The sequence below is a fragment of the Tiliqua scincoides genome, chromosome 4 (assembly GCF_035046505.1).
Source record: "Tiliqua scincoides isolate rTilSci1 chromosome 4, rTilSci1.hap2, whole genome shotgun sequence".
Taxonomy (NCBI): Eukaryota; Metazoa; Chordata; class Lepidosauria; order Squamata; family Scincidae; genus Tiliqua; species Tiliqua scincoides.
This window is the reverse complement of record NC_089824.1, coordinates 163,803,724-163,831,716: the sequence shown is the minus strand read 5'-3', so window position 1 is coordinate 163,831,716 and position 27,993 is coordinate 163,803,724. Positions and strand designations below refer to the sequence as shown.

Sequence of the window (27,993 nt, the reverse complement as noted above, 5' to 3'; positions counted from 1 at the left end):
GTTTTTCTGCAGGATGGTAAGATGAACAATAACATATTATTGATGGTTGCTAGTCACTGACCCCTCTACTGCATAAGAACTTTAAACTTTGGATTACAGAAACATTATTTCTTCTGAATTTTGAGCTTTATGTTTAGGGGAAATCCTGGAGCTCGCAGTAAGAGGGAAACCAGAAAATTAAATGCTACTACTGTATATTATCTTATGGCATAAATGTGTTGGATGTATAAAAAGCTCTTCCTGGATGGGAAGGAAGGCCTTGGTATCCCTGGCCTTTTCATTGCTGCCTTCCTGCTTTATACTGGATTTGTGTACTGGATTTGTACACATCTGCTGCTTTCTAAATTTACCCCTCAAAAAGAAAGCACAAAAAATTAATAATGGAATAGTTTTGTAGGTTTAAAACCCTTGCTCAAGCATGAAGCTCACCAGGTGACTTTGAGCAAGTCCTTATTGCCTAGCCTAACCTACCTCTCAGAGTACTTTTTTTGCATAAAATGGGGAGAATCCTGCTGATACCACCTTCGAATTTTGTTGTATTGCTTCCCAGTTCCTTTGTCTTGATGTCATCGTACACAGCACTCAAATTACAAGAGGGCATGAAGGTTACCAGACCCTTTGCCTTCTGTTTTTAGAAAGCTAAGGGGAGTCCTTGCTTTGACCAAAAAGTACGAGGCAGGAAATAGCTTTTGTATTTCATGATTAAAGGCCCTTTTAGCTTTCCCCTGTAATTTGGGTACTGCTTGTGTATCTCAGAAGTTCTCAGGACACCTGTGACCAAGTGCACCTAAATCCACATATTTCCACTAGCATTTTACTCAGAGGGTTAAATACTAGAGATCTAATGAACAAGGGATAAATTAAATTTGGTCTTGCAACAGCTCAATAGTAAGCTCTGGAGCCACAAGCAGGCCCTTTACACTATTTATTCAGGTTTGAGGCTAAGCATCCTGCAGACTGACATGTGCAGTTGTCAAACAATAAATAAGTTGCTTTCTAGCAAGCAAAAAATCAATCTAGTTTCTTTCAGTATCTCTTTAAGTAGGTAAGACCCAAAAGGTAGTGCACAACATAGAAGAATGCTCCAAGCACAGTGTGTTGAAACCTCTGTGTTTTTTAATGGCACATGTTTGCCAGAAGATGAGGGTAAGATAGCTTTACAGCTCATCAGACAAACTACCTTATAGCAATTTGTCAGTAGTATGTCTTATAGCCTAGACATGTGATACTTCTGCTAAGAACAAATGGTGAATAACTTATTGCCTTTGAACAAGAAGAAGTTGCTACAGTACATTCATTAAAACAGCTTGTTGCAATACATGCAGGTTGTATGTTCCTACTATAGCTACTAGAAAAAGGAGTTAACTTGAACACTGCTGCCTCCATCTCCACTATAAAGCATACAGGTAAATGGCTTAGAAAAGATTGTTTTAGCAGGTACAACTGAAATGGAGGACATTTTACATGATCCTATTGACAGGTCATACTGTGCTGGTGGCTTAGTTAACAGATAGGACCATACAGCAGAATGATTTTCAACCAGCTCTAGAAGCTACAATTATAGTATGCCTATTCTTTTGATCAAAACTTTACTCATTGCAGGTGTTTGTGATATTCGAACATATTAAAGGTCAAACTAACATGGCTGTCCTGGCCTAAGCACTTAACTACTATTTGTGGATCAAGTCAGAATGTGCATGTTTATAACCTACAAGTTTATCCTTATAAACTTCCATAAATAGGAGCAAGGATCTTAGCCCAGGTTTGTAGAGAACAATCATATTTTTCAAAAATCCTACCAAATTGTTTTAAATGCTGTGGAATTTAATATAACTACACTTTTTATCTTTCTGCATTTACAGAAACTACTGAAGACTAAAAATAAAATATCTTACAGAAAAAGAGCATTTTATTTGGAAAAATTTTAATGTAATAAATGATGACAAAGGCAACCTTGAGTGAAATTTTATCTTCTGTCTTGTAAGATGCTAGAGTTTAATAGGGCTCATTGAAGGGATAGAAGGGGTGTCCAGCATCCCTTGCTACAAGTTTGCCTCCAACCTGTGAAACAGATAAGGACAGTCAAATCAAAAGGAAACAGTTATTACTATTATTCCAGCAAAAGAATAGCACTTATGAGGGAATTGTACACATCTAGTGGCAAAATGGCCAATGATATTCCTTTGGTAGCTTCTAGAACAGATCTGTCTGTATGCTGTAATTGTTAAGTAGTATCACATTGATTACAACAGCAAGACCAACACCTGCTCCATAGCTACTGTTTAGGCTTCTGTTGAAGCACCACTGCTCTCAGTTTTGGGCTCTGTTTAACCCATTTTTGCCCAGCCCACAGGAGTACACATTTGATCCCTGTTACATATATGCAATGTTGGGCAGAAATGGCTTAAAAGCAATTGTTCCCAAACTTACCTAGGTCACAATACCACTGTAGCCTCTTCTTCCAGGCTCAGCTGGGTGCTGCCATCCCGGATCTCATGAAATCTTGCTGTAATCCAAGATGGGAGCACCCAAGCCGTGTTTCAGCTTAAAGTTGAAAGCAGGCTAAAAACTAAACCCACAAGACTTTCCAAGGATGAAAAGTCATGTATTCCTTTCACGCTTTACCATCAGAAAGGGAAAGATTTGATCTCATTCACATGGAAGAAAAATCCTTTGCCTCTTAGGGCCACTTCATAAATAATGTATGGAGTGTCAAAATGAACTTCTGGAGCTACATGCAGGAGTCATAACTTTTTTGAAGTAGTTTGCCACATGGATCGGCCTGATTTAATAGAAAGGACAGCATGGCTGGTGTGGGAAATCTATACAATTAGGCCTATCTGGGTGGTAAGCTGTTTGCCATTATTACAGCCTTGACCCCTGTTTTGCAAGAGCACTTTATAGCTTCAGCCACACCACCTGCATCACATACAAAGCAGCCTCCAAGGACCTTTTGAAAGCAAGGGCAGATGGTGGTAGAAACAGCTGTTGCTTACACAATGGGTCACTCCGTATTCTGCTTAGGTTGTTAATATTCAGTCTTGAATAAGAATTGCCAAGAGTGAAACTTCAAAGTCTGAGTTTGACTGATCAGGTATAACATGGAATTCACTCCCAGAAGAGTTAAGAGACAGTCTCAGTCATGACAAAAATATCTTATACATCGCAGCAGAGACAACATTACCGTAACCATTGGCACAATGTATCTCCAGTTCTTATTCAGACTCCCAATGTAGGTCATCTCTTCTGAAGTCAGACTGAAGTCAAACACCTAAAACCGGAAATAGATATTTTATTGCTTATTTAAGCTGTGCTTTTTCATTTGTACCAATCCGCAAGTCTCCCTACTCTTACTCTCTTGCTACTACAGGTGTGTGCCACTTGATGGGGATAGGGTTCTCCAATCCCTGTTATGTGATTAGGTCATTAAACAAACATTCAGGCCAATCTAGTGCCTTTGTTGTGTAAACAGACACTCCCTGCCAGACACTAGCTGGCTGCATAAGTGACTGGAGACAGAGGCTCTATGCAAAGAAGAAGCAATCTTTGTTTTGTAAACAAATACTCTACTGCAGGTTATGGGAGATCTGACTGCCTCATTAAGAACCTATTTGTTGTGCTTTGACAATCATATATGCAGTTGTCATTAAGCGAGGCATGCCTGTATTACAGTACACTCTTATATAGAGCACTTTGTTACAAATTTGTTTAGCTTTTTTCCTTATCATTGCACATAAGAAGAGGCAGCCCTTCAGACACCCAAGTCTTAAGCCATAAATAACTTTAACAGCCCAATTAGATAACAGCTTGGAGCCAGTGCAGCCAAAGGAGCAATAATCCAGCAGAATCAAACCACTGAGTTCCCATGACTACACATGCTGCTACATTCTGCGCCAGTTGTGGTTTAAGGACATCTTCAAGGGCAGCTCCAGATACAGCATATTAAATAATCAAGTTGTGATGTCACCAGTACAGGGACCACCATGGTCAGGTCTGTCTGAATCAGGTATGGCAGCTGTTGGCACACCAACCTACTGTACTTACTGGAGAGTTAGTGGGTGTGCCTTCCACAAACCAGCACCAGGTAACATGGCAGACCTGGCAGAAACATAGGCAGCTGCACTACTGGAAATGCTTCAGGGGCTTGCTGCCTTAGTGAAAACTACTTGTAGATTCCTCAAAAGTAAGCAAAAATGGTGTTTATTTCGTGGAGTGGTTTTTTGTGTTTTGATCTTAATATTGTTTTATATCATGATTTGAGCAGAAATCATCATTATTTTGCATACTGTGTTGGTATTTTACTGGGGGTGGTATTTTTTCACAAATTTTTTCACAGAAAAAATGCCACCCCTACTCATATGTGTTTCTGCCAGGTCTGCCACGATGCCAGGTGCTGGTTTGTGGAAGGCACACCCACTTACTCTCCAGTAAGTACAGGGACCACGATTCCTGTGGCCACTTCTGGTGTGTTCTTAGAGCCTCTGAAGGGGGTCTCTGGGAGCTCCAGGGCTCCTAGGAGCGCACTTTGAGAAATGCTGCTCTGAAGTAGAGAGATCAGATAGGAATCAATATAACTTCTGGGACAACAGTAACACCTGTTAACTCGGATAAAAAGAACAAAATAAGGAAACAATGTTTTTAAAATATTTATTTCTGCCTAGACCTTTTGTTTAAGTCTTAGAAAATATCAAAGAGATTATGATCACCTAATTTAAATCCAAAAGAAAAGTACATGATTAGAACAGTGTTTGAACTATAATTTTAAAAGAATACATTAATACAATGACATAGAAACATTTCAGGTCCTGTTGAAAGGGAGAGTAGTGCTGGAAGGCAAAATCTCTACTGCAAAGAAAACAGATGAACCGCAAACAGATGGTAATGATCTAATGCAGTGATGGTCAGCTGCAGCAGACTGAACATGCAGGGTGCAAGGATAGGATATGGTGAACCAGTCCTCCAATCTCTAAAGATCAAAGCCACCCAGAACAAGCCCAGGCCTGGTGGGTGTAACATCCAATAGAAAAAGAGAGGAAATAATCTGCTGTAGTGTGTGGGTGCAACAAAGATTAAATTGGAAAGTGTGTCTATGTAGTTTTACATGTCCAGCAAGCCACACCATTTGACCTGTGTACAAAATTACTAAGAAGAGAGAACTAAAGCTTTAGTGCTGCTAGCCAAGATTTCCCACCCTCTGCTTTTGGAAGGCCAGCAAGAGGCCTCACTCACCTGGAGATTTTGTAGTATCCGTGCAGGGGTAACGCTCTTAGGAATGACAACAACTTTGCGCTGTACTTGCCACCTATTACAGGGTAAAAGAAAAATTGTTTTTATCCCTCCACACAGCTCAATAAAAACCCAAAATAGTTTGTCTTAGAATCATAGAATGTTAAGTTGGAAGATGGATCTTTCAAGATCATCTAGACCAACCCCCTGCTTAGTGCAGGCAACTACTTTATCAGCCCTGACAGCTTCCATTTGAAAATTTTCAAGAAGCCAGAGCCCAGAACTCCATGAGGCAGAATGTTCCAGTGCTAGGTAACCATTCCAGTTAAGAAATTCTCCTAGCACCTAGCCTAAATTTACTCTCTGTAGTTGCAATCCAGTAGTTCTTTTCAAACCATTGGTTCTTGTCCTGCCCTCAGGAACTGCGGGAACTCCTCTTCTTTAGTCCTTCAGATACTTAAAGATAATTATATCTCCTTTTAGTAGTCTCCAGCCTAAACATACCAAGTCCTTTTAACAGTTTGTCACAGATGGAGGGGTCTGGAAACCAAGTGCTGAAGTGCCTTAGTTGCCCTCCTCCAAACTGGCTTCAGTGCATCAATGTCCTCCCTTAAAATGCAGTGCCCAAAAGTGGACAAGGTATTCTAAGCGAGGTCTGACAAGTGCAGAACAGCATGGAATTATTACTTCATGCAAGTTGGACTCTGCCTCTGCTAATGATGTCTTAGCAATGCACTGGCTTTTTTTTTTTTGCGCAACCACATCACATTGCTGATTCATGTTCAGCCTGTGGTCCTCCAAGGCTGCAATCCTATACACACTTTCCTGGGAGTAAGTCTCATTGAACACAATGGGACTTACTTCTGAGTAGATATAGGATTGTGCTGTAATGCATCCAGATATTTTTCCACACATGCTGCTGTTGCCCCATCCTGTACACAATGTACAATGTACCAAATCCTGTACATCATATACTTTTCCCCAAGTACACGATGGGGGAAAAAGCTTGGCTTGGCAGCAGCACATGTTAAAAAAAAATCTAGGTGTCCTGACAGGGATTAGTACATGCCATAGCCACAGCTGCTATCCTTGGATTCATCAGACTTTTTGTATCTTCCAAGGTGCCTTTGGGGCTCAGGGCTAGACATGGTATCACCTCAACTTTTATCACCATGGAATCACCTTTAACTTGTATCAAGCTCCACACCAGCTTGCTTGAAGTTAATCTCAAAATGGATTCTCACAGTCAACGGCTGCTTTTGAAATGTTGGGTCTACCTAAGCTTTGGAGTTAATGAGCCTGCAATAAAGCAAAGACTGATATCTTGAAATCTTCTCCCATTCTAGTGGGAGATTCTCTAGTTTCACTTGTGGGCTTCTGCTGCCTTTGGTATCTCAGCTCTTATGAAGAACAGAGACGGCAAAGTAGGTGTCCCAATCTCCAATGGGGGGGGGGAACACTTCCTACAGTTCACCAAAAGCTTTCAGCATTTAGAGGCCAAAATTTTGTTTATAAGACATGAGGGAGAGAATTGAAAGTACTTTCTTGATGTAAACAATTGCAACAGATAATTTGGCCTACTGTCATAGGGGGGCATGGTTTATTTGCCCTAACCAGCCCTCACCATTCTACTACCAAATGCAATCAGTTATTACCGAAGGAGGATCTGAGCAGGAGATTTGTTATATTTTTCTGCCAACTTTTTAATCCCAGGTTCTTCTAGGAGCACAGGCTCATCTGGGTGCTTCCACATCCGATCAGGTGAACCAAGGGGACTGTAAGCAGTTACCACCAGCCCTCGCTGATGGCAGTGAGCTATCAGCTCATTCTGGGCTAGGTAAGGGTGACATTCCACCTGTTAAAGCAACATAGGATAAGTGAACAGACTGCTACAAGAAATAATGAACAATGTTTTTCAAGGAAACATCTCTGGCACTGGGCAACTAGGTGAAGTGGAGGCCACCAAGAAGACTAACAGCATTTCTTCATGGACTATTTCTCAGTGTAGTTCCTGCTCACAGCTTACCATCCAGATTGAAGAGAGGCACACATGGGTCAATTCACATAGGGGCAACATATTCATGGCATTCTCAAGCCACAGAATTTCTGTTCTTAGATGCCAAACCTCCCCTTTCTAGCATTAAAAAAAATTAAAGAAAGTTAAAGCATAAGTGCAGAAGAGACAAATCTGGGCAAAAGGTATGACTAACCAAGAAAGATGGATTAACTGCAAACAGAAGAGTGTACTCTCAAACACTGCCAGTTCCTTATCTCTACCTTGCAGAATTTCCTGTAGTACATAATGATCTAGCTGTAATCTTCAACTGGCTTAGTCTGCATTGGTTCCATTGACTTTAATGAATCATCCTTAGTACAAATGACATATAGAATTTCATCTCTCTGAAGATGGCGATTTTGTAAAATCAAGCCAAGATCAAGGGCTGCTACAATGGTGAAGTAGCTCGAACTTCTGGAAATACTTCTTTTGCTAAGTAATGCAATATTTAGCTCCCTGCCTCATTTCTCAGGCACCTGATCTCAATGATTCTCATTACCCTACAAAATGCATTCTATTGCTTGACTTTTATTTGCAAATAATCTAAGGAATGCAGAAAGACAGGTTATTGCTGAATCAATGCTGCCAGGAGAGGTTTTATTTTTACAGCTATTACTATTGCAAAGGATCCATGAGGCACGTCACCCAAAATCTGCAACCTGTCTGTACCACCCTTCTCACTAAGGTAGCGATTTTCAACCATTTTCATCTCATGTCACACTGACAAGGCACTAAAATTATCTTGGCACTCCATGTTGTCCGTGGGAGGCTCACATCCCCCAATGGCCCTGCTAATATACGACCCTCCCCCAAACTCATAAGAAAAGCCCCACTGGATCAGGCTATAGGCCCATCTAGTCCAGCTTCCTGTATCCCACAGCGGCCCACCAAATGCCCCAGGGAGCACACCAGATAACAAGAAACATCCTGGTGCCCTCCCTTGCATCTGGCATTCTAACATAGCCCATTTCTAAAATCAGGAGGTTGCATATACACATCATGGCTTGTAACCCATAATAGATTTTTCCTCCAGAAACTTGTCCAATCCCCTTTTAAAGGCGTCCAAGCCAGATGTCATCACCACATCCTGTGGCAAGGAGTTCCACAGACCAACCACACGCCGAATAAAGAAATATTTTCTTTTGTCTGTTCTAACTCTCCCAACACTCAATTTTAGTGGATGTCCCCTGGTTGTAGTGTTATGTGAGAGTGTTAAGAGCATCTCTCTATCCACTCTGTCCATCCCCTGCATAATTTTTTATGTCTCAATCATGCCCCCCCTTCAGGTGTCTCTTTTCTAGGCTGAAGAGGCCCAAATGCTGTAGCCTTTCCTCATAAGGAAGGTGCCCCAGCCCAGGAATCATCTTAGTTGCTCTTTTGTACCTTTCCACTATGTCTTTTTTGAGATGCGGCGACCAGAACTGGACACAATACTCCAGGTGTGGCCTTACAATCGATTTGTACAATGGCATTATAATATTAGCCATTTTGTTCTCAATACCTTTTCTAATGATCCCAAGCATAGAATTGGCCTTCTTTACTGCCTCCGCACACTGGGTTGACACTTTCATCGACCTGTCCACCACCACCCCAAGATCTCTCTCCTGATCTGTCACAGACAGCTCAGAACCCATCAGCCTATATGTGAAGTTTTGATTTTTGTCCCAATGTGCATGACCTTACACTTACTTACATTGAAATGCATCTGCCATTTTGCTGCCCATTCTGCCAGTCTGGAGAGATCCTTCTGGAGCTCCTCACAATCACTTCTGGTCTTCACCACTCAGAAAAGTTTGGTGTTGTCTGCAAACTTAGCCACCTCACTGCTCACCCCTGTCTCCAGGTCATTTATGAAGAGGTTGAAGAGCACCAGTCCCAGGACAGATCCTTGGGGCACACTGCTTTTCACCTCCCTCCATTGTGAAAATTGCCCATTGACACCCACTCTCTGTTTCCTGGTCTTCAACCAGTTCTCAATCCATGAGAGGACCTGTCCTCTAATTCCCTGACTGTGGAGTTTTTTTCAGTAGCCTTTGGTGAGGGACCGTGTCGAACGCCTTCTGAAAGTCCAGATATATAATGTCCACGGGTTCTCCCGCATCTACATGCCTGTTGACCTTCTCAAAAAATTCTAAAAGGTTTGTGAGGCAAGATTTACCCTTACAGAAGCCATGCTGATTCTCCCTCAGCAAGGCCTGTTCGTCTATGTGTTTTGAGATTCTATCTTTGATGAGGCATTCCACCATCTTACCCGGTATAGATGTCAGGTTGACCGGCCTATAGTTTCCCGGGTCCCCCCTCTTTCCCCCCTTCTTTCCCTTTTTATAGATCGGTGTGACATTTGAGGGACAAGTTGCATATCTTAGTCAAGAGATCAGCAACTTCATTCTTCAGTTCCTTAATAACTCTTGGGTGGATGCCATCAGGGCCCGGTGACTTATTGATCTTTAATTTATAAATGAGGCCTGAAATATCTTCTCTTTTAACCTCCACTTGACTTAACTCCTTTTATCTCCCCTTTCCCTCCCTCACCATCCAGAGGGCCAACCGCTTCTCTGGCAGGTTTCCTGCTTCTAACATATTTGAAGAAGCTTTTATTATTCCCCTTATTGTTGCTGGCCATGAGTTCCTCATAGTCTCTCTTGGCCTCCCGTATCATTTCTTTTGCCACAGTTTATGTTCCTTTTTATTCTCCTCATTAGGGCAAGACTTCCATTTACGGAAGGAAGCTTCCTTGCCCTTTACAGCCTCTCTAACTTGGCTCGTTAGCCATGCGGGCACCCTCCTGGATTTAGTGGAGCCCTTCTTTCTTTGTGGTATACACCTCTGCTGGGCCTCTATTACTGGTGTTTTAAGCAGCCTCCATGCACTCTGGAGAGATTGGACTCTTTTTACCTTCCCTTTCAACCTCCTTCAAACCAGCCTCCTCATTTGAGGGAAGTCTGCCCGTCGGAAGTCAAGGGTTTTTGTGAGAGATTTGCCCTGTATTCTTCCCCCGATGTGCATGTCGAAACAGATCACAGCATGATCATTGTTCCCCAATGGCTTAGTAACATTTACATCTCTAACCAGGTCCTGAGTACCGCACAATATTAAATCCAGAGTCACCTGTCCTCTGGTGGGCTCCATGACTAGCTGCTCTAAAGCACAGTCATTTAGCATGTCAAGGAATTCGGTCTTCTTTTCGTGACCAGAACACAAATTGACCCAGTCAATATGAGGATAATTCAAGTCCCCCATGATTACAACCCTATCCCTCCTTGTCACCTCCCTGATCTGTTTCCTCATTTCAAGGTCCCCTTCCAATTTCTGGTCTGGAGGATGATAGTACGCGCCCAGTATTACACTGCTCCTCAGGCCTGGTAATTTAACCTACAGAGATTCTACGGTGGAGTCGGACCCACCTTCAATCTCTACTTTGCTGGATTCTATCCCTTCCTTAACATAAACAGCCACCCCACCTCCAACACGCCCCTTCCTGTCCCTCCTGTAGAGTTTATAGCCCAGGATTGCGGTATCCCACTGATTCTCCGCATTCCACCAGGTTTCCATTATGCCCACTATGTCAATGTTTTCCTTTGTCACCAGACATTCCAGTTCTCCCATCTTTGCTTGGAGACTTTGGGCATTTGCATAAAAGCATTTGTACATGGAATGTACATGGAGCTTATTAGCTCCTTTGTCTCCGCATCCTCTCACTGTGCCAAACCATCTATCACATCCCATCACGCTACCATTCCCAATTTCTTCTCCTACTCTGCCTTTGTCTTGTTGTTCTTGTTCTTGCTGTTCTTGCCACTCCTGTGGCACACCTGCAGGTCACTGGCAGAACACTGGTTGAAAAATCGCTGCCCTAAGGGGTAATGATCCTGGCTACTCAACAGCATGTTTGGTATCTGAGAAATTGCACAATCCAAACAATTCACAAGGAAGCTACAGATTCACAATGACAGTAAACTTGCAAACTGTGTGCCATCATACACAAATGTTGCTGCAAGAAATAATGTTGAATTAAAAGCTGCTGTGAACTCACACCTACAGAGGAGTCTGCCTGATTCATCTCTATTATGATTCTCTACTCTAGACTTTTTTTCCTTCCCATCAACCTCTACAGGGAAGTGGGTAATTTTACAGGTGTGTTACAAGTATTAAATCACTCCTCATACAGAGATGCAGCAAAATTTCATACCACCTTAGGCATTACTGCCTCCTATTAACCAGCAGGCACACCCATGAACAATGACAGATAAGAACACTGGAAGTGTGCCCCATTGAGAGAGGGTCCTTCCTACCACATTGTAAAACAATTCCACGTGAAGAGTAAAGCACATCTTCAGTTTAATCTAGAAAAGAGGTGTGTCTCAACTATCAGAAGTTTGACAAAACATGAACAAGGGTAAAGCTACTAGCAGTCCATTTTAGAATTTTTGGATCTTGTTGGAATTCCGACAGACATCAAGTAACAGTGTTACCCTCACAGTATTCCAATGACCATTTCAACTGAATTAATTTTGAACTCAAAACTACTATGGTGATTGGATCAGGAACAAGAATGGGAGTCAGAAAAATTTCAAGAGCCTGCAGGCAAGCTAGAAACTAGAGCCACAATGACCTGAGCACTAGGAGGTAGAAGACATTTACAGCCCAATCCTGAGATGCATGGGGTTGCAGTGGCGCTGAAAATGGCTGCCGCTGCATCCAGTGCACTCCAGGCAGCTGCCGGCGGCTTCTCAGGAGAAGGGGACTTTTCATCGTCATAGCTGGGACTTTCATCCCCTTCTCCCAGGTAAAGCAAGCAGCCCTGCAATGGGGCTACTTGATTCTCCACAGAGAGCCTCCGTGTCAGGCGGTGAGTCCAACACGGAGGCTCTGGATCCGGTGGAATGAAGCTCCACCGGTCCCACCTTCCTCCCACCCTGTTCCCTCCCCCCGAAATGCCTCCTCTCTGCCCTCCCTCCACCTCCCCCCACCCTGGAACACCTCCTCGCCATCTTCCTCCACACCTCTACCTACCTCACCACTGCTCAGCAGTTTGCGTAACTGCCAAGCAGTGGAGCTCCGGTGCTCACCTGGCAGTAGCCCAGCGCCAATCAGCACTGGGCCACCACCGGCCGAGCACCAGTGCTAGAGTGACTGTGCACCAGTGTGAGCCGGCGCGCCAAGCTCAGGATAGGGCTCTTAACCCATTAAAAACCTGGAAAAATACTGTATACCACACCCAAAAATCAGGTCAGACAATTAGAAGCAGAAAAATAGGACTAAAGATGGGAGGCGAAAATAGAAAAATCAAACTAGATTAGGAAGCACAGGATCTGACAAAAGGTTCGAATTAAACTAGAAGTCTCTGCTTGCAAGTCAAATGGAACAAAGAGTTTGGATTGAAGTGGAAAACTTGCATGTTATGGAGCTACCCAATGATCACATCTCTTTGGTGAGAAATTTGTCAGAAAATATTCCATTTTTTTTTTTCTTCACCAGCTTGCTGGGCTAGAAGGAGCATCATGAGCCACTGAGGAAAAGGCATGGGAAGAAATGGATTTAAAAACAGTTGTTTTGAAGTAAAGAAAGTCTCACAAAAATTCAGGAAGGTCCTGATCTAGCTTGGCCTTTAGCTATACAGCACACAGCAGAAATTTTTCTAGTCACTACAGGAAGATTAAGCCTCCTAAAATTCTGTATCACACATCTTCTTTTTCTCGCTCTTATGTTTTCTACATTTTATCAAATAATAATGCTTTTGTTCTTTCTTACGTTGGAAGACAAGGAACTTAACAGGGAAGATGCACCTTGAGCGATTTGCAGGAGTTAAAGTTGGCAGCATTTTGCACGTTTGAAAACACCAAAAAAGAGAACATGGCCATGACATAGTTCCTTTCAATAACTCTATAAAAGCTACAAGTCCCAACTGCTTAAATTTTTCTCAAAGATGGAAGATGTACAAGCTTCCTTCTCAAATCCTGTGTAAGACTGCCCACACTGCAGGTACACAAATTTTGTTGTGGTTCCTTGGCACAACTCTCCTTCTTCCAACAGAAAAAGTCATTCTTACAGCTCACTTTTCTCTCTCCTCCATCAAAGAAGCATAATCCCCCAAAGCAATTGGCATGCTCTCCTTCTGCTTTGCCTTACCTGTAACACAGCAGGCTTAACAGAAGCTATGCCGATGATATCATCAATCTGACGGCTATTGAAGTTAGATAATCCAATGGCCTTCACTAGGCCTTTTGTCACCAGCTTCTCCATGGCCTTCCAAGTTTCTTTGTAGTCAGTGTAGTCATAACGCATTGTGCCATCAGGATTCTTGGGGAAGAGGTTATCTCCTCGTCTAGTAAGCAGTACCAAAGGAAACATATTTAGTACAGTCTTCGCGCAATTAAATCCATTGCAAGCCCTACTGTGTGTTAATGCACATTTTGCATGATCAAGTACAGAGTAAACATTTCTTTCCCTCTCATTTTACCATTCCCACTTACTGTATGGGTAACTGGCTTATGTGGGAGCAACTTTAACTTGGTACAATGCCATGCTCTGGGGTGTAACTGTAAATAGCAAATAGCAAGACCACATGGGTCTTTCTAACAAAGTCAGCATCCTGCTGAGAGACAGGATACCAAATTCCATGGGAATGATCACATGATCCACCATAACCACAAAGAAATCAGATGCATTTTGATCTCTTCTTAAACTGTTTCATATAAGTTGGAGGGATGCAGCAGGGATGCTCCTTACCATCCTGTCACTAACTCAACTCAGTAGGAAACCATTCACTAAAAAAACATGAAATGCCATCAGGTACTGCAGCAAGGAATTCATATTTGTATAAAAGCTAACAGGCATCCATAACCCTTCCATGGCCTCTACATTGCTATATTGTTCAGTGCTCTTATGCTCCCCATTTTCTTCCTATAAACACTCACTCAAAAGCATGTGGCCAGTGCATGAGATAGAGATCCAGATAATCTAGTTTCAAGTCTTGCAGAGACTTCTTTAAAGCTGGCTCCACGTCTTCTGGGTGGTGCTTGGTGTTCCATAATTTTGATGTCACAAACAGTTCTTCCCTCTTAATAGGCTTCAAGAAATAAAGGGGGTTAGGAAATCATAATTTGGACTTCACCCCAGTTATCCATGCATTGGTTGTATCTCCTCTGGAGTATTATAATGTGCTGTGCATGAGGCTGGCCTTAAAGGTCATTCAGAAACCTCAACTAGTGCAAAATGCAGCTACACAATTGCTGGCTAGTACAAAATGCACAAATTATTTTATGCCAGTGTTTTGTCATCTGCACTGATTTTTGCATTGCATTTCTGAGTGAAAAACCAAGGTGCTGGTTTATAGCTTTAAATGTTTTGAGATCAAAGTATCTGAAAGCCTGCTTCCTCCCCACACAGACCAGCCCGTCCCTTAAGATAATCCAAGATCATCACTGCCAGCTGAAAACTGTTTGGCAGCAATGTGGGAAAGGGCCTTCTCTATGGAAGCACCCAGGTTACAGAACTCTCTCTTACATGATGCAAAGTCAGTCCTTCCTTGGTTCAACTTTAGCATCAATTGAAAACTTTTCAGTTCCATTCAACTCTTGGTTTATGATTTCTGCTATGAATTTGCTTTCTCTGTTGCTGTTTTTTGCTGCTGCTGCTGCTATGGTTTCATTTTGCTTTTCTATTGGTATCTTTTTTTTAATATTTTTAACAACTGTATAGTAATTGGTGTTTTTTGTAAGTTGCCTTAAGCACCCCTTCTTGCAGGGGGGAAATTGCAGGACATACATCTTTTCATAAATAAATGTGTTCAGAAATATTTAAAAACAAGTGAAGACATTTGGCTGGGGAAGAACAACAGTTAGGGCCATCATCACACTGCATGTTCTTTAGTTCATGGAAGTTAAGTACATTATCCATGCATACATGATTCAGTTTTTTCTCCCATTCCAGACTGGTGGGGCACCCCTCCTGGCTAAGAAGAGGGGGATAGTTGCCAATTTAGCATGGAATGAAAGCTTCATTCTAGATAGACTAAGGATTGATTATTCACAGAGGAAATTGTACAACCTCAAGGTTTTTCAAGTATAAATGTTACCTCAATATCAACTTTATTAACCTTTTCATTTTAAACCAAAACAGAACATATAGACACTATCAGGAAACAAAAATACTCCCAAATCAAAACTAAAGCTTCCAAGGTACAAGGTACATTTCAAAGTACAGCAATCCCTCCGTTGACACCAGGTATTTGTTTCTGAAAAGCTGAGCGCTATCTGAAACACTGTAGGAGGCATCATTCAAGGAAACGGATGCTGATTGGCCAGAATGTGCTGCTCCCATTGGTTACAATGTCAATCATATAAGGATAAAGAGCGCTGTGCGCTAAAGGAAATAGCATTATCAGATATATTACTGTATTTGAAAGTTTGCTTCAAGTTTTTCCATGTTTCAAGGTAACAATTTCAGCTAATAACCCAATATGCAACCTCGTATAAACTCTCTCTGGTTTGACACTGACAAAGCTGCCATGTGCAAATTATACACAGAACTTGAAAAGTGTCATGTTTCATGATATATTTTCAATGCTGATGATGCTCTTCCCTCGATTAAAGCTTTGTGTGTCATCTTTGCTACAAGCAAGTGAAATGAATTATTATTTTCTGCTCTTAGAACAATTAGAGTATGCTAATTGCTGGTAATACTGGAGAAGCTTCATTTCTAGGGGCAATATAGCAACTGCATCATTTGAAATTGTGTTATCTGGTAATTATTTGCAGCAACAAAAGGTCAAACAGCTATAGCACAGGCAGAGTTTTGAGCCAAGAGAGAGAGTCATGACAGAAAACACAAAGAGATTTTGTCTGTGATAATCATAGGTTTATATGAAGAGGCTATTGCAAGGATTTCTTAGTAAGCAGAGACCAATCTGAAATAAAACCTAAAACACTCTGGGCCTTTTGCCATCACTTTTCAGCTGAATCCATATTTATTTCCAGTTCCTTCTTACCTTGTCAGCCCCGACAATTTCCTGGAGACAATCGCCTATTTCAGCTTCATTACTATAAGCTGTAGCACAGTCAATGTGGCGATAGCCTACGCCAAGGGCATGTTTGACTGCCTCCTTCACCTGAAAGCACAGAACAGAGAGATCACTGACTGAACATGCCTACTTTATTTTAACTGGGAAAAAGGCTATTCTAAATCTACAACTACCAACAAAATTAATCTGGTCCAGTCAACCTTTGCCAATGTGGGTTGGGTAGCAGATGATGAGATGGTTAGACAGGGTCACTGAAGCAATGAACATGAATTTGGACAAACTCTGGAAGTTAGTGGAAGACAGGAGGGCTTGGTGTGCTATGGTCCATGGGGTCATGAAGAGTCGGACATGACTTAATGACTGAACACACACAGTTCTGAGAGAAACTAGGAAAGACTCAGATGATAGAAAAGTTCACTTTAGGGTGCTCAGATAATGGAGAATAGTAAGGGGATGGTTGCCTTAGTAAGGGGATAGTTGTGGGAATGACAAAGCTATAGAGAATCTAAGTAGCATACTGAAGAGAAGCAGTACTGTGTGTGCTGCTCAGTCAGTTCAGCCTCATTGTCCATCCCCCCCATCAAGAAAGTCTTTGTTAAGCGGGAAGGCAGAATAAATGGAATAAAGTGGGTTGAACAAAGCAGAAGCATTCCTTTTATTATGACCCATTCTGGCATACAGGAATACTTGAGAAACTGTACCATGTTGATAAACATAGGATACAATCCTATCCACACTTATTTGGGAGTAAGCCCCATTGACTATAATGGCACTTACTTTTGAATAGACATGCAGAGGATTGGGCTCTAAGAGTGAAGTACTCTGCTTGCAGAGTGCCAGAACAGATGGCAATCAGCTATTTTTCCCCAAGGAACACTGGTCCATCTCCACAGAAAAGCTGGAGGAAATGTGGGGACTCTTTAAAACCCACAGAGCTCATTTCCTCTGAAAGGTGAAAAAACTACACACCAGGCTGTGACAAAGCAACAATTTCATTTTCAAGCAGCAATGGCTTTTTCACAGCCCATTCCCCCCAACCCAGCATACAGACAAGGCAATACACACAGTAATGTATAAAGAATGGATCATTTCATTATTATATTAGTTGCTAATGAACTGTGTCAGGTTCTACCAGTCTATCAATCCCAGTTCTGAAATACAATGCAAGAAGAATTTATTGGAATGTAATTTGCTAAACCTGGTCAATGTACATCCTGTTCCTCTTGATAGGTATGTTAATTTTCTTACTTCCATGGGCAGGACATTCAACAAAGAAATTCATCTAGGAAGGCACTGACAACATACTAGGGCGGGGTGCCAAACTTGTTTCATACAGAGGGCCGAATAGCTTTCGTGATGCCTGCTAAGGGCCGGAAGTGATGTCATTTGGCAGGAAATGTCATTAAACAGGTCTTAACCAAAAATAAGCACTTTTTCTCACTTAGGAACTAATTAGCTGCAAATGACAGAAGAGAAAATACGCAAATCTTGCCCAATTTTCATGTTGGCTGCCCTTTCAGCAGTAACTCTTTAGCACTGCTCAGCTGCTGAGAGCCTAAGGGCCAGATAAAAAGCTTCCGCAGGCCACATCCGGCCCCCGAGCCTTATGTTTCACACCCCTACACTAGGGCATACTCTCCAACATGACTCCGATACGAAGACAAAGTCACACAGGCCAATTCCAAAGCCACTTTCTCAAAACTCTTATTCTTGTTTTAAGAACAGCCTTGCAAAGAAGAAAACAATTGCCAGAAATATAAACATAAGGCAATATTAGCAAAAGGACATAAAGAGAAATGAATTCAAGTTCTAACTCTGTTCCAACTAGCTAACCAATTTAACTACCCTCAGCGTTGGACTGCAGAGATTCTCAGAAAACTCACTGGGGATTACGTTGCCTCATAAATTGTCTCTCTGATGGTTTCACTAGCTTGCTTGCTCCAGTAAGCTACTATGAGTTATATAAGAATCAGGAAGAGGACCTAGCAAGAATCAGGAAGTAGTTTAATAATCCAGAATAGAGGACATTTTAGCTATCAGTCTACAAGTCACTATCTACAAGTCACTATCTACAAGTCACTATCAGGGCCACTGATAGTTGGTTCCACTATCAGGGGTTAAGTCAGGGGTTCTTAAAGTTGCTGTGTTTAATAAAACAAGTCCATCTAATAGAAAGAGAAAAACAACATTTTGCAGAGGCTACAGAAAAAGTCATAGCAGGAATAGTAAATTTCCAGATCTTTCATTTCATAATGGTCTAGCATGTTCTGCTTGAAAGCAGGCAATACAATAACCACAAAAGGAGATAAGACCCTTTGGTTTGCAGATTCATTAAAAAAATAGATCAGAGACTCTATTACCTGTCAGATTTAATTTCCTTTAGGTAATGAGAGACTGGGCAACAATTAAAGCATTTCACAAAACCCTCTGATGTTCCAAAGAGCCATCTGAATGAGATCAGACTCTTTTAGCCACAATGATAAAGCAATTCCAGTTCCCCTGCCCTAAGCTCAACTGAAGGATCTTTCCTTCCTCTTTTCTAGGTGTGATTTGCAGTCACCACAACCATTCTGAAAAACATCGGTAGTTACTAAAAATAAACCATGAATGGCTCAGCTTATGAAATTCTTCCTGTACCAAACCCTAAGGTTAACACAGTCCTGTCACTACAGAGAAGGGGCAAGCAAGTACTTGACAGTAAATCCACTTTAGCAGACATCTCTAGCTACCTTTAAGAACTTAAAAATATTTAATGATGTACTTTGTTTCCACTGGCAGCAATTTTTATTAAGGAGCAGGAGAATCAATGTGGGTGCCAGTCATTCGTTAATGGAATGAGGACTAATGACTTAAACAACATTATGCAAAAATGTCACCAGTGCCGTCATCCACTATGAACACTGAAAGAATCAGAGTCAGCAAATGGCATCTCAGGGAAGCAAACCTGCTCACTTAATAGGGCTTATAAAACCTGAGCAAGAAAAGGGCATTCTTCCCTCTTCTTCCATATCTCATTTCAGCAAAGCAGAAAATCATTCAGCACAAACACTAGCCATAGAAAGTTGGGGGGGGGGAATGCCATGAGAGGGGCCTGCATGGGAATTCAATGCAGATATTTCCAATTGACAGCCAGTTGGAGAAACATGGCTATACAATAGAGATTTGCTCAGGGATCCTTTGCAAACCCTATGGGTTGGATTAGAACTTGAATTCGGGACTCATGGACTACATCCCAACTCTCACTCAATTGGATCAAAGTGAATCACAAATCTACATTACCAGCAGACACAGATACATACCCTGGGCTTAAGATATGACATGCCTACTCCTTAGCTTCAAAAATTTTATCAGTTTATTATTATTTCTATCTGTATATTTCTGATGTAAAAAAAGATGATTTTGTGATGATGTTGGGATGAATGAACCTATTCTACATTAATAAAGGTGGTGATGGGAGGAAGAAAAATGGATAAGCTGGTACAGTTCATATACATATTTACATTATCCCTCTTTTCTCCCCCAATGAACCCAAAGCAGCTATTCAAACAAAAGAAAAGTGTATTCAGACAAAAGTGTCATCATTGTCAATGACTACCCTGGGAGTCAGAGGCTATGTTGTCAAAGGTGGACCACACCTTAAAATCAGCCTCCAGTGAATCATCCAGAACCATCAGACCAAGGTTTTAGAGGTCTCCAAGATAAAAATGTGAAAATTTTACTTATTTTCATAACCATTAGGGACTAGAAAACTGCTCTTTTAAGATGAAAGCTGCAGTTTTCAAGAACCCATAATCTATGCCCTGTTCCATAACAGCATGAACTGAATAGGCATAGCCACACCTACATACTATGCCGTATGTCTATAAAAGGTTCTGCACAATTATTAACCAATTCAACTTGTAGCAAATGATTAAAAGGTTTCGTATTTCATTTGGTAATCTTTAGAATCAGGTTTAACAGGAACAGGCAGTCCTGGTACCTTCAATATTTAGAAAGCAGACATAGCTTCAGGATTCCTAGGAACACATAGCATAGTTTATGTTTAAGGCATCTTTAAAAAACCTTTTTAATTAGGATCCCAGAGACCTCTCCAAGAACTACTTAAGTCTGGTATGGACTCTCAAGCTGTAAACAAGTATAATCAATTCTGATTAGGTATGTAGTGTATTTTAAAACATACCAAAGGCCTTTGCTAGCATGCACATAATAAAAACACATTCAAAAAAGGATTAAAACTTTATATTAAAAAGCCTACAAATAAAGAGATATGCTCACAATTAATGTGTGGTTATGACATTATTGTGATGTGATTAAACTCAAGGGACTGATCCTATAGCCTGCTACGCTAGCAACAGGGCACGCAAGATCAGGTATTTCTGTTGTCTATTGGTACAGTGCCATGTGGTGTTGCATTGTTAACAGAAGCCAGCCCGAGAGCGGGTAGTGTAAGAGCATCTTCCCTTGGCACTATTGTGCTAGGAAAAGCTTTCTTCAAAGCACCATCACTGTGGCCTTAAAGAGTCATTGTGCTATACCAGAATGAGCACCTGAATATCTTCAGGACCATTTTAGCTTGATAACCATTTGTACTCACATGCTGAGAGAAAAGGGAAATGCAGAGAAAAGGGGGTGGCGAAGGAGTTGTCTATCTAGCATTTGCACAATTGCTGCCTTTATGATGGTTGTTCTTAAATGAACACATGTATCAAGTCAATCTCGTGCTTAATGCTAGGGAACTTATTGCACTCTTTCCATTCCACTTCAGTTCTACTACAACATCCAATAAACTCCCTGGGGCGGTTAGGAAACATTTGCATTGTGTTTGTTTTTTAAACACGAAGCAAAACTGAAGACAAAAATCAACCCTAGCTCAGCAATAAATTCAGATACTGAGACAGTATTCATGATAATTTGAGGTTCTGTATGCCCTTGAGAAGGCTAGCATATATGCGTGGGAACAGCCAGCAAGCAAATTAAAGCCAGCTTTGCCATTTTACACATACTGCCAACAATAGCACCCCTCTGCACATAAGGTAGAGTCTGCAACTTCTCTTTTTTGTGAAGAGGTTCAGTAAAGAGAAATCTACACTAAAATGACTAATCTGGCATAAACTTTGCTTGGCTATAGCTCAGGATGGGAACTGAAGAAAACTGTCTTTATGACTGTACATTTTTGCTACTGCCATGTGTCAAAAGTAAGATTGCCAACTCATTCACTAGCCTTTGCCTTGTGCTTTTTACAGCCTGACATGCAGAAATTCAGCAGGTAACATTTTCTCTACCCTTCTTCTGTGACAGGAAAAGCCATTCAGTTGCTTAATTCTGGTTATGTCAGATTTCTGATGCAGGCCCAGGACTAGTACCAGTAAAATCGATGGCAGTCCTGGTTACAGGCTTTGTGTTCTGGAATTCAACTTACATCACAAGGAATTATAAAGCAGGAAGCATTCAGCTGATAAAAAACATTTGCAGAACCTGTGTCAAGCCTTTGTTTAACTTAAAGTTATGACAAACTAAAACAAACTCATGCACACAATTTGTATCCTTGTTAGCTTTTCATCAGACCACCATATTCTGTTCTGAGTAGAACAGTTACATCTATTTTATGGGGATTATTCCCCCCTCCCCCATGTAGGGAAATGGCAGGAAACAGGCTATTACAATAATTTTTACCACGGAGCAGGTGGGTAGATAGGTGTTGTCTGTGGTTAGGTGCTAACTTGGAGCAGATGTATGTTAATGCTGAAAAAGGAAATGAGAAATGGTGTACAAAAAAGGGGAAAAGTAAAGTGCATACACAAGCCTGTGAGGCAGCACCAGTCCTTTAACCATGACCAAGGGACAGAAAAACATTGTGTGTGCCAAAGCTATGAGACTCCCCTTTCTTGCGAATCACAGAATGCATCTGTTTTTTTTAAGGGGGAGAGTTTTTAAAATACAGACTTGAATCATTTAGTACCCAAGCTGCTTGGTTTATCCCCAAATGGCTTCCACAGACAGTCCCAGCATCATCATCTCTGAGTCAGGCACAACTGCATCTGCATAGGGGCTGGTGAAGTTAGGAGTCGACCCTTGAGCTAAGAGTATTCCCAGACAATATGCAGCCAGTATTTTCATGCCGGACTATTAAATGCCAGGCTATTAGATTTTTTTCTATACTTTGTTCTCCCAAACACCAAATTCATTGCTTACCTGCCCAGCTTCACTCTTCCAAGTGCCCAGTCCTACGAGAGGCATTTTTTGCCCAGTGCAAAGTACAACATAATGCTCAGAAGACATCTTTACCTAAAGCAAGTGTAATTTTAAAAACGTTAGCCTGTGATGCTATTCCAATCCGTTTCACGACACAAAACACAATATCATGCAATAGATGCTACTATATTCTAACAATTCTGCTATGTCAACAATGAATTCAAAACCATTTAATACAAGTAAAAACAGGACAGATTATTAAATCAATCAATATAAGAATCCACATCCAGATACAATCAGCAAATGAAATGTCCTACTTATGGAGGAAAATCTCTTAAACATAAGTAGTATTGTCCTATTATCATCCTACTCAGGTGTCTGGTCTCCTATATTACCTTAGTGAATTTCCCATAAGAATCCTTACACTGGTTATTTCAGTTCATGTGACCATCTTTGTGATTTAGAGCTGCTAGTCAATTCGTTCATAACTACCGTGTTTCCCCGAAAATAAGACCTACCCCGAAAATAAGACCTAGTGTGTTTTTTGAGAATTGCTGAAATATAAGATCTACCCCAAAAATAACACCTAGTTGTGATCAGGGCCAGGAAGGAGGGGCAGGGTGGACGGACAATGTGAATGTGACCGGGAACAATGCACTCCTGCACACCACCTAGAAAGCTCCTGTTGTGCTGTCTTGGGCAGAGGGCGCTGAGGAGGAGTTGAAGCTGGAAGCAGCAAGTGAGGCAACCCTACCTACTGGGCTCTGAGGCTCCCTACACTTTCCAGGGAGTAAGTCCCATTAACTATAAAGGGACTGACTTCTGAGTAGACAGGCAGGCAGGCATCTGGCTGGGCGCTAAGAGGATATTTTTGTAAGGTATATTTTTGTACATGAATGACTGTGGATTGTTGGACATTAAAAAAATAAGACCTACCCCAAAAATAAGACCTACCCCAAAAATAAGACCTAGTGTGTTTTTTGAGCCCCCCAAAAATATAAGGTAGTGTCTTATATTTGGGGAAACATGGTAGTATTTTAACAAATATGCCTTTCAGAAAGGCTAATCATCAACATTAATTGCCCCTCCTTATGGATTTTTGGGAGTGTTTTGTTCTCCCCAGCACCTTCTATTTGCAGCAACAACAGGGGAACTGGATGCCAGGCCACGTGAAACAGTATTCCCATTTGAGATAGTTCAAGGAAACAATTCGTCCCTCCATTTTTAATATTTGAAGCTGCCTTGAACCGATTCATCGGCCCATTGAGAGAAACTGTTTCTTCAGTGCAGAAGTGGAGGGAACTGGCTCCCACATCCCAATCACAGCAGCAGAAAAGCTCCCACTTAAACCCTCAGCCTGGGGGGTGCAGTTCACAGTTGGAAAGAACAAAACTCCATTCTCCGTCTCTTTTTGAATTGCTGTTTTTTCACTTCTTCATTACTGTGAACTACACATCCCCCCATTGACAAGACTAAGGTGAAACCTCTTTTTCCTAAAACAGGGTAGGATCATTAAAAATGTTCTGAACATTTTAATATCCTGGAAATAAGACTCTGCCTACTAGTCTACACCAGGATTGCTAACTGGCGTTACCAGGCGATAATGCATGTCTCCTTTCCTCTGTTAATTTCAGCTAACCTGGTTGCTGTTAGACATGGCAGCCAGCTAACCTTGTTTTTTTCTGGTTAGTTGGCAATCACTACAAGCCTTCAGAGAAGGAAATCATTTTTGAGCTTTCAAAATGCTCTTTATGAGATCACTCTGCATTTAAGGGGTGGTACCATCAGTCCAGGGCCCTCAGGTCACTACTAAACCCCAAGATCACCTCAGTGTCCATAGCAGTCATGCAGTGGTAGTAGCATGGCTCTTTGGGGAACCTCCCAAATGGGAGGAGGGCCCATGGAAGACAGTTTGCCAAGCTTCCCCTGAAACCTAGACTGGCCCTGACTGTAGATCTAGTTGCAGGGTGGTGGGGGGTATTGCCCTTGTGGACATCAAAGATAGGGTGTCCTTAAATTAGGGATACAGCTCAAGTTATTCTTTGCCAAGTAGGAGAACTTGTTTTGTTCAGAAACGGATGTTGTGAACTAGAGTTTAAAATGACTGAGCGAGGAAGTTAAGCATATTATTCCCCAAGGGTAGGCTCACTCTTCCCATAACACACACAGACCTAAAATGTCTTTTCAAACTAGATTTGAGAACACATTTTAAGTCTGTGCAGCAAGGAAATCTGTACAGAAGCAAGTGGATAGGTCTGTACCGGCAGCTTCCATAACTTCACTATCAGTCATCTTATGATGAAGTGTAAGGTGAACTCTTGGTATGTGTCAAAGCAATGGTCAAAGTCTAATTTCATAGCCGAAAGCTCCAGAGTAATACAATACTTGATTATCATTCTCACATATATCCGTTGTCCAAAGATTGTAGGTTATAAACAATGGTATGAATACATGTGTCTTTGTAATAAGCAGTTCAATTATTCAGATAAAACTGGCACATCTTAAGTACAGTTTTTCCATGTAATAGTTTCATGGCCAGCTTATCAGTTCTCTTGCCATAGCACATAAAGTTGCAAAAAAATATGAACCCCTAACAGCACTACCCTATTTTTTTCCCTTGTTGTGTTAGCACTAGATTTCATTGCCACTAAGGGAAGGGAAAATTCTATGGCCATGCACCTCAAGGCAAAAGGCTGTCAGCTCTGGCTTTCCAGCACTCCTATTCTCTCCTTACACCAGGGGTGCTCACACTTTTTTGGCTCGAGAGCTACTTTGAAACCCAGCAAGGTCCGGAGATCTACCAGAGTTTTTTTTACAATGTTCGCGCCATCATAACATAACATTTATGTGTACAATGTATGTTGGTGTACCTTGAGCCCCACTGAGTATAACAGGACTTACTCCTGAGTAGACATGCCTAGGATTAGGCTGTGAGGCTGCAATCCTAGCCACACTTACCTGGGAGTAAGCCCCATTGAGTACAATGGGCCTTACTCCCGGCGTTTCCTCCCAGAGGCACCTGAAGGGGGGGTCGGCACTCCTCAATCTACTCATTTTGCCTCGCGATCTACCGGTAGATCGTGATCCACCTATTGAGCACCCCTGCCTTACACAAAAGGCGGCCCCTGCTGCTACAGTTGTACCCAGGTCCCTCTGGCCAGAATATGCAGCTCAGCCCTCTGTTGTTCTAGATACCATCTAAGGCTACATGAACCCATCACCTGGTCTGTGTAGAGTGCAAGACCACTTTGCAAAAAGGCAAGTACTATACAGATTAAAACTCAGTAATCTTTCAACTCAAATCTGTATCACAAATTTAAATTCATTTTAGCCCTTTGGGATGATTTTTTTGGAGTTCACAGTAACATCCTTTTACAGCCAGATTCTATTATGATTACTGAGAAACAAGTCCCACAGAATCCATTTAGACTTATTCCAAAGTACATGCACATAGAATGTTATAGCAGAAGTTAATCAAAGACGAACATCTGGCAACGTGACCTATAATTTGCTCTGCTAGCTAAACTGTAAAGAAAATTATGCTTCAAGGTTCCAACCCTGTCAACTTCCTCAGTTTTTGCTAGAATCAGCTAGTTCTGTAGGACACTAAATACTTCCTGAATTAAAAATACCACATACATGATACAGCTGAGATAGGCTGAAAGTTACACTCCCTTTAAAGTATTACATTTCCAATAAGCAACAGTCATTTATTTGATATTGCTATCAGGGAAAATTAGCTTATATCTCCAGACCCTATGAACTGACAATGGTAAGGTATGAAAAACCTGTCTCCTTTCTAGGGAGTTGCATAGCCTAAAGGAACAAATCTTGTCTAGACCACTGGGTTTAATGAAGCACTTCCTCTTAACCCACAATTCTGAAATACTATGGAGACAGGAGCTGAAAAAGCTTATAGGGAATGCTTTTAATGGGACCATTAGACTGGCACATCGCTCAGGATATCAAGACCATTGCACAAGAGCATGTATGAGAAAAAATGAAAGCACTGAAGGATTTCACACTGGATTGTATGTATCCCCAGTTTAGTTATTATAACTAAGGAAGTTAATCCTGACTAAGGGCTCAATCATACCCAACTTTCTAGTGCCGATGCAGCCACCATTCAGCTTCAAGGTAGGGAACAAATGTTCCCTTACCTTGAGGAGGCCTCTGTGACTGCTCTCTCCCCCACAATAGGATGGCAGTCCATGTCCCATTGGCCCAACTGTATCCATACTGGAAAACTGGCATAGCAGTGCCAATGGGACATGTACTGCATCCTATAGTTGGGTGTCACTCACAGAGGTCTCCTCAAAGTAAAGGAATGTTTGTTCCCTTACCTCAGAACTGCATTGTCCTTATGTCAGTGCTGGAAAGCACTGACACAAGGGGTTAGGATCGCGCCCTAAATGTAAGATACAAATAAAACTGTGATTATATAGTACAGGGGTGTCCAAAGTTTCTGGCAGGAGGGCCACATCATCTATCTGACACTGTGTCGGGGGCCAGGGAAAAAAAAGAATTAATTTACATTTAAAATTTGAATACATAAGTATTTACATAATATGTTTGTAAATACATAAGTATACGTAAATGAATATATTAAAGATGAACTCATATTAATGAATGAAGGTCTTGCAATAGCTCAAGGCCTATAAAAGGCCTTGCACAAAGCAAGGCTGGCCTTTCCTTCGCTGCTGCTACTGCATCACAGACATGAAACAGCAAGCAGTGGAGGAAGCCCTCATCCCACAGCTCACCCGAGAGGTCAAACAGTCGCCCTCATGCTGAGAGCAGTTGCATTGAGCCAGTGTGGGCTCCAATAAATCTCTGGAGGGCCAGAGGCTCATTGGAGACTGGGGGCTCCCTGAGGGCCACACTGAGAGGCCTCGAGGGCCGCATGTGGCCCCAGGGCCAAGGTTTGGGCACCCCTGATATAGTAGGTTGTATTTACAATTTCCCTCTTTCTAAAGGCTTAGCACAAACAGCTTTAACCCAATGCTGTCAAACTACGTAGTTTCATACAGCAGGCCAAATAGCACCTGCTGAGGGAAGGAAGTGACATCATTAAGCAGATGATGGCCAGAAATAAGCACTTTGTTCTCACTAGGAACACATTAGCCACAAATAACAAAGAAAATATGCAAATCTTGATAATATTTTCAAGATGTGGGAGAACTCAATTATCAAGCTGAGAGAGCCCAATTATCATGTGGGCTGCCCTTTCAGCAGTACCGCTTCTGGTGAGGCATCATTTCACAGATCAGCAGCTGAGAGGTGCTCTGTCAAGTGATGCCTCAACAAAAGTGGTGCTGCTGAAAGGGTGGCCATGTGATAACTGGACTCTCCTAGTACTTTGGCAGTGTCTCCCATTCTCACCCCTCTTGGTCTGCCCCTCCCCCCTCCCAGCGTTTCTTATCTTCTGAGGCCTCCTTCCACTTCTTCCTCCCAGAGCCTCAGTAGAAGTGACACTGCTGAAAGGATGGTGCTGGGA

The 27,993-nt window shown here is 41.8% G+C and overlaps 1 protein-coding gene across 1 annotated transcript in view; it reads right to left on the bottom strand.

Moving 5' to 3' along the window:
- Positions 1-1,907: 1,907 nt before the first annotated feature.
- Positions 1,908-27,993, bottom strand: part of AKR1A1 (aldo-keto reductase family 1 member A1) — a 29,280-nt gene continuing 3,194 nt past the window's right edge. The window contains exons 2-9 of the mRNA XM_066622882.1: positions 22,497-22,589; positions 16,272-16,391; positions 14,200-14,351; positions 13,412-13,607; positions 6,882-7,081; positions 5,230-5,302; positions 3,185-3,271; positions 1,908-2,061 (exon numbers count right to left, since the gene is read on the bottom strand). Coding sequence (XP_066478979.1) covers positions 1,996-2,061; positions 3,185-3,271; positions 5,230-5,302; positions 6,882-7,081; positions 13,412-13,607; positions 14,200-14,351; positions 16,272-16,391; positions 22,497-22,583 — 981 coding nt within the window. The 5' untranslated portion in view covers positions 22,584-22,589 and the 3' untranslated portion in view covers positions 1,908-1,995. The remainder of the gene's footprint in view (positions 2,062-3,184; positions 3,272-5,229; positions 5,303-6,881; positions 7,082-13,411; positions 13,608-14,199; positions 14,352-16,271; positions 16,392-22,496; positions 22,590-27,993) is intronic.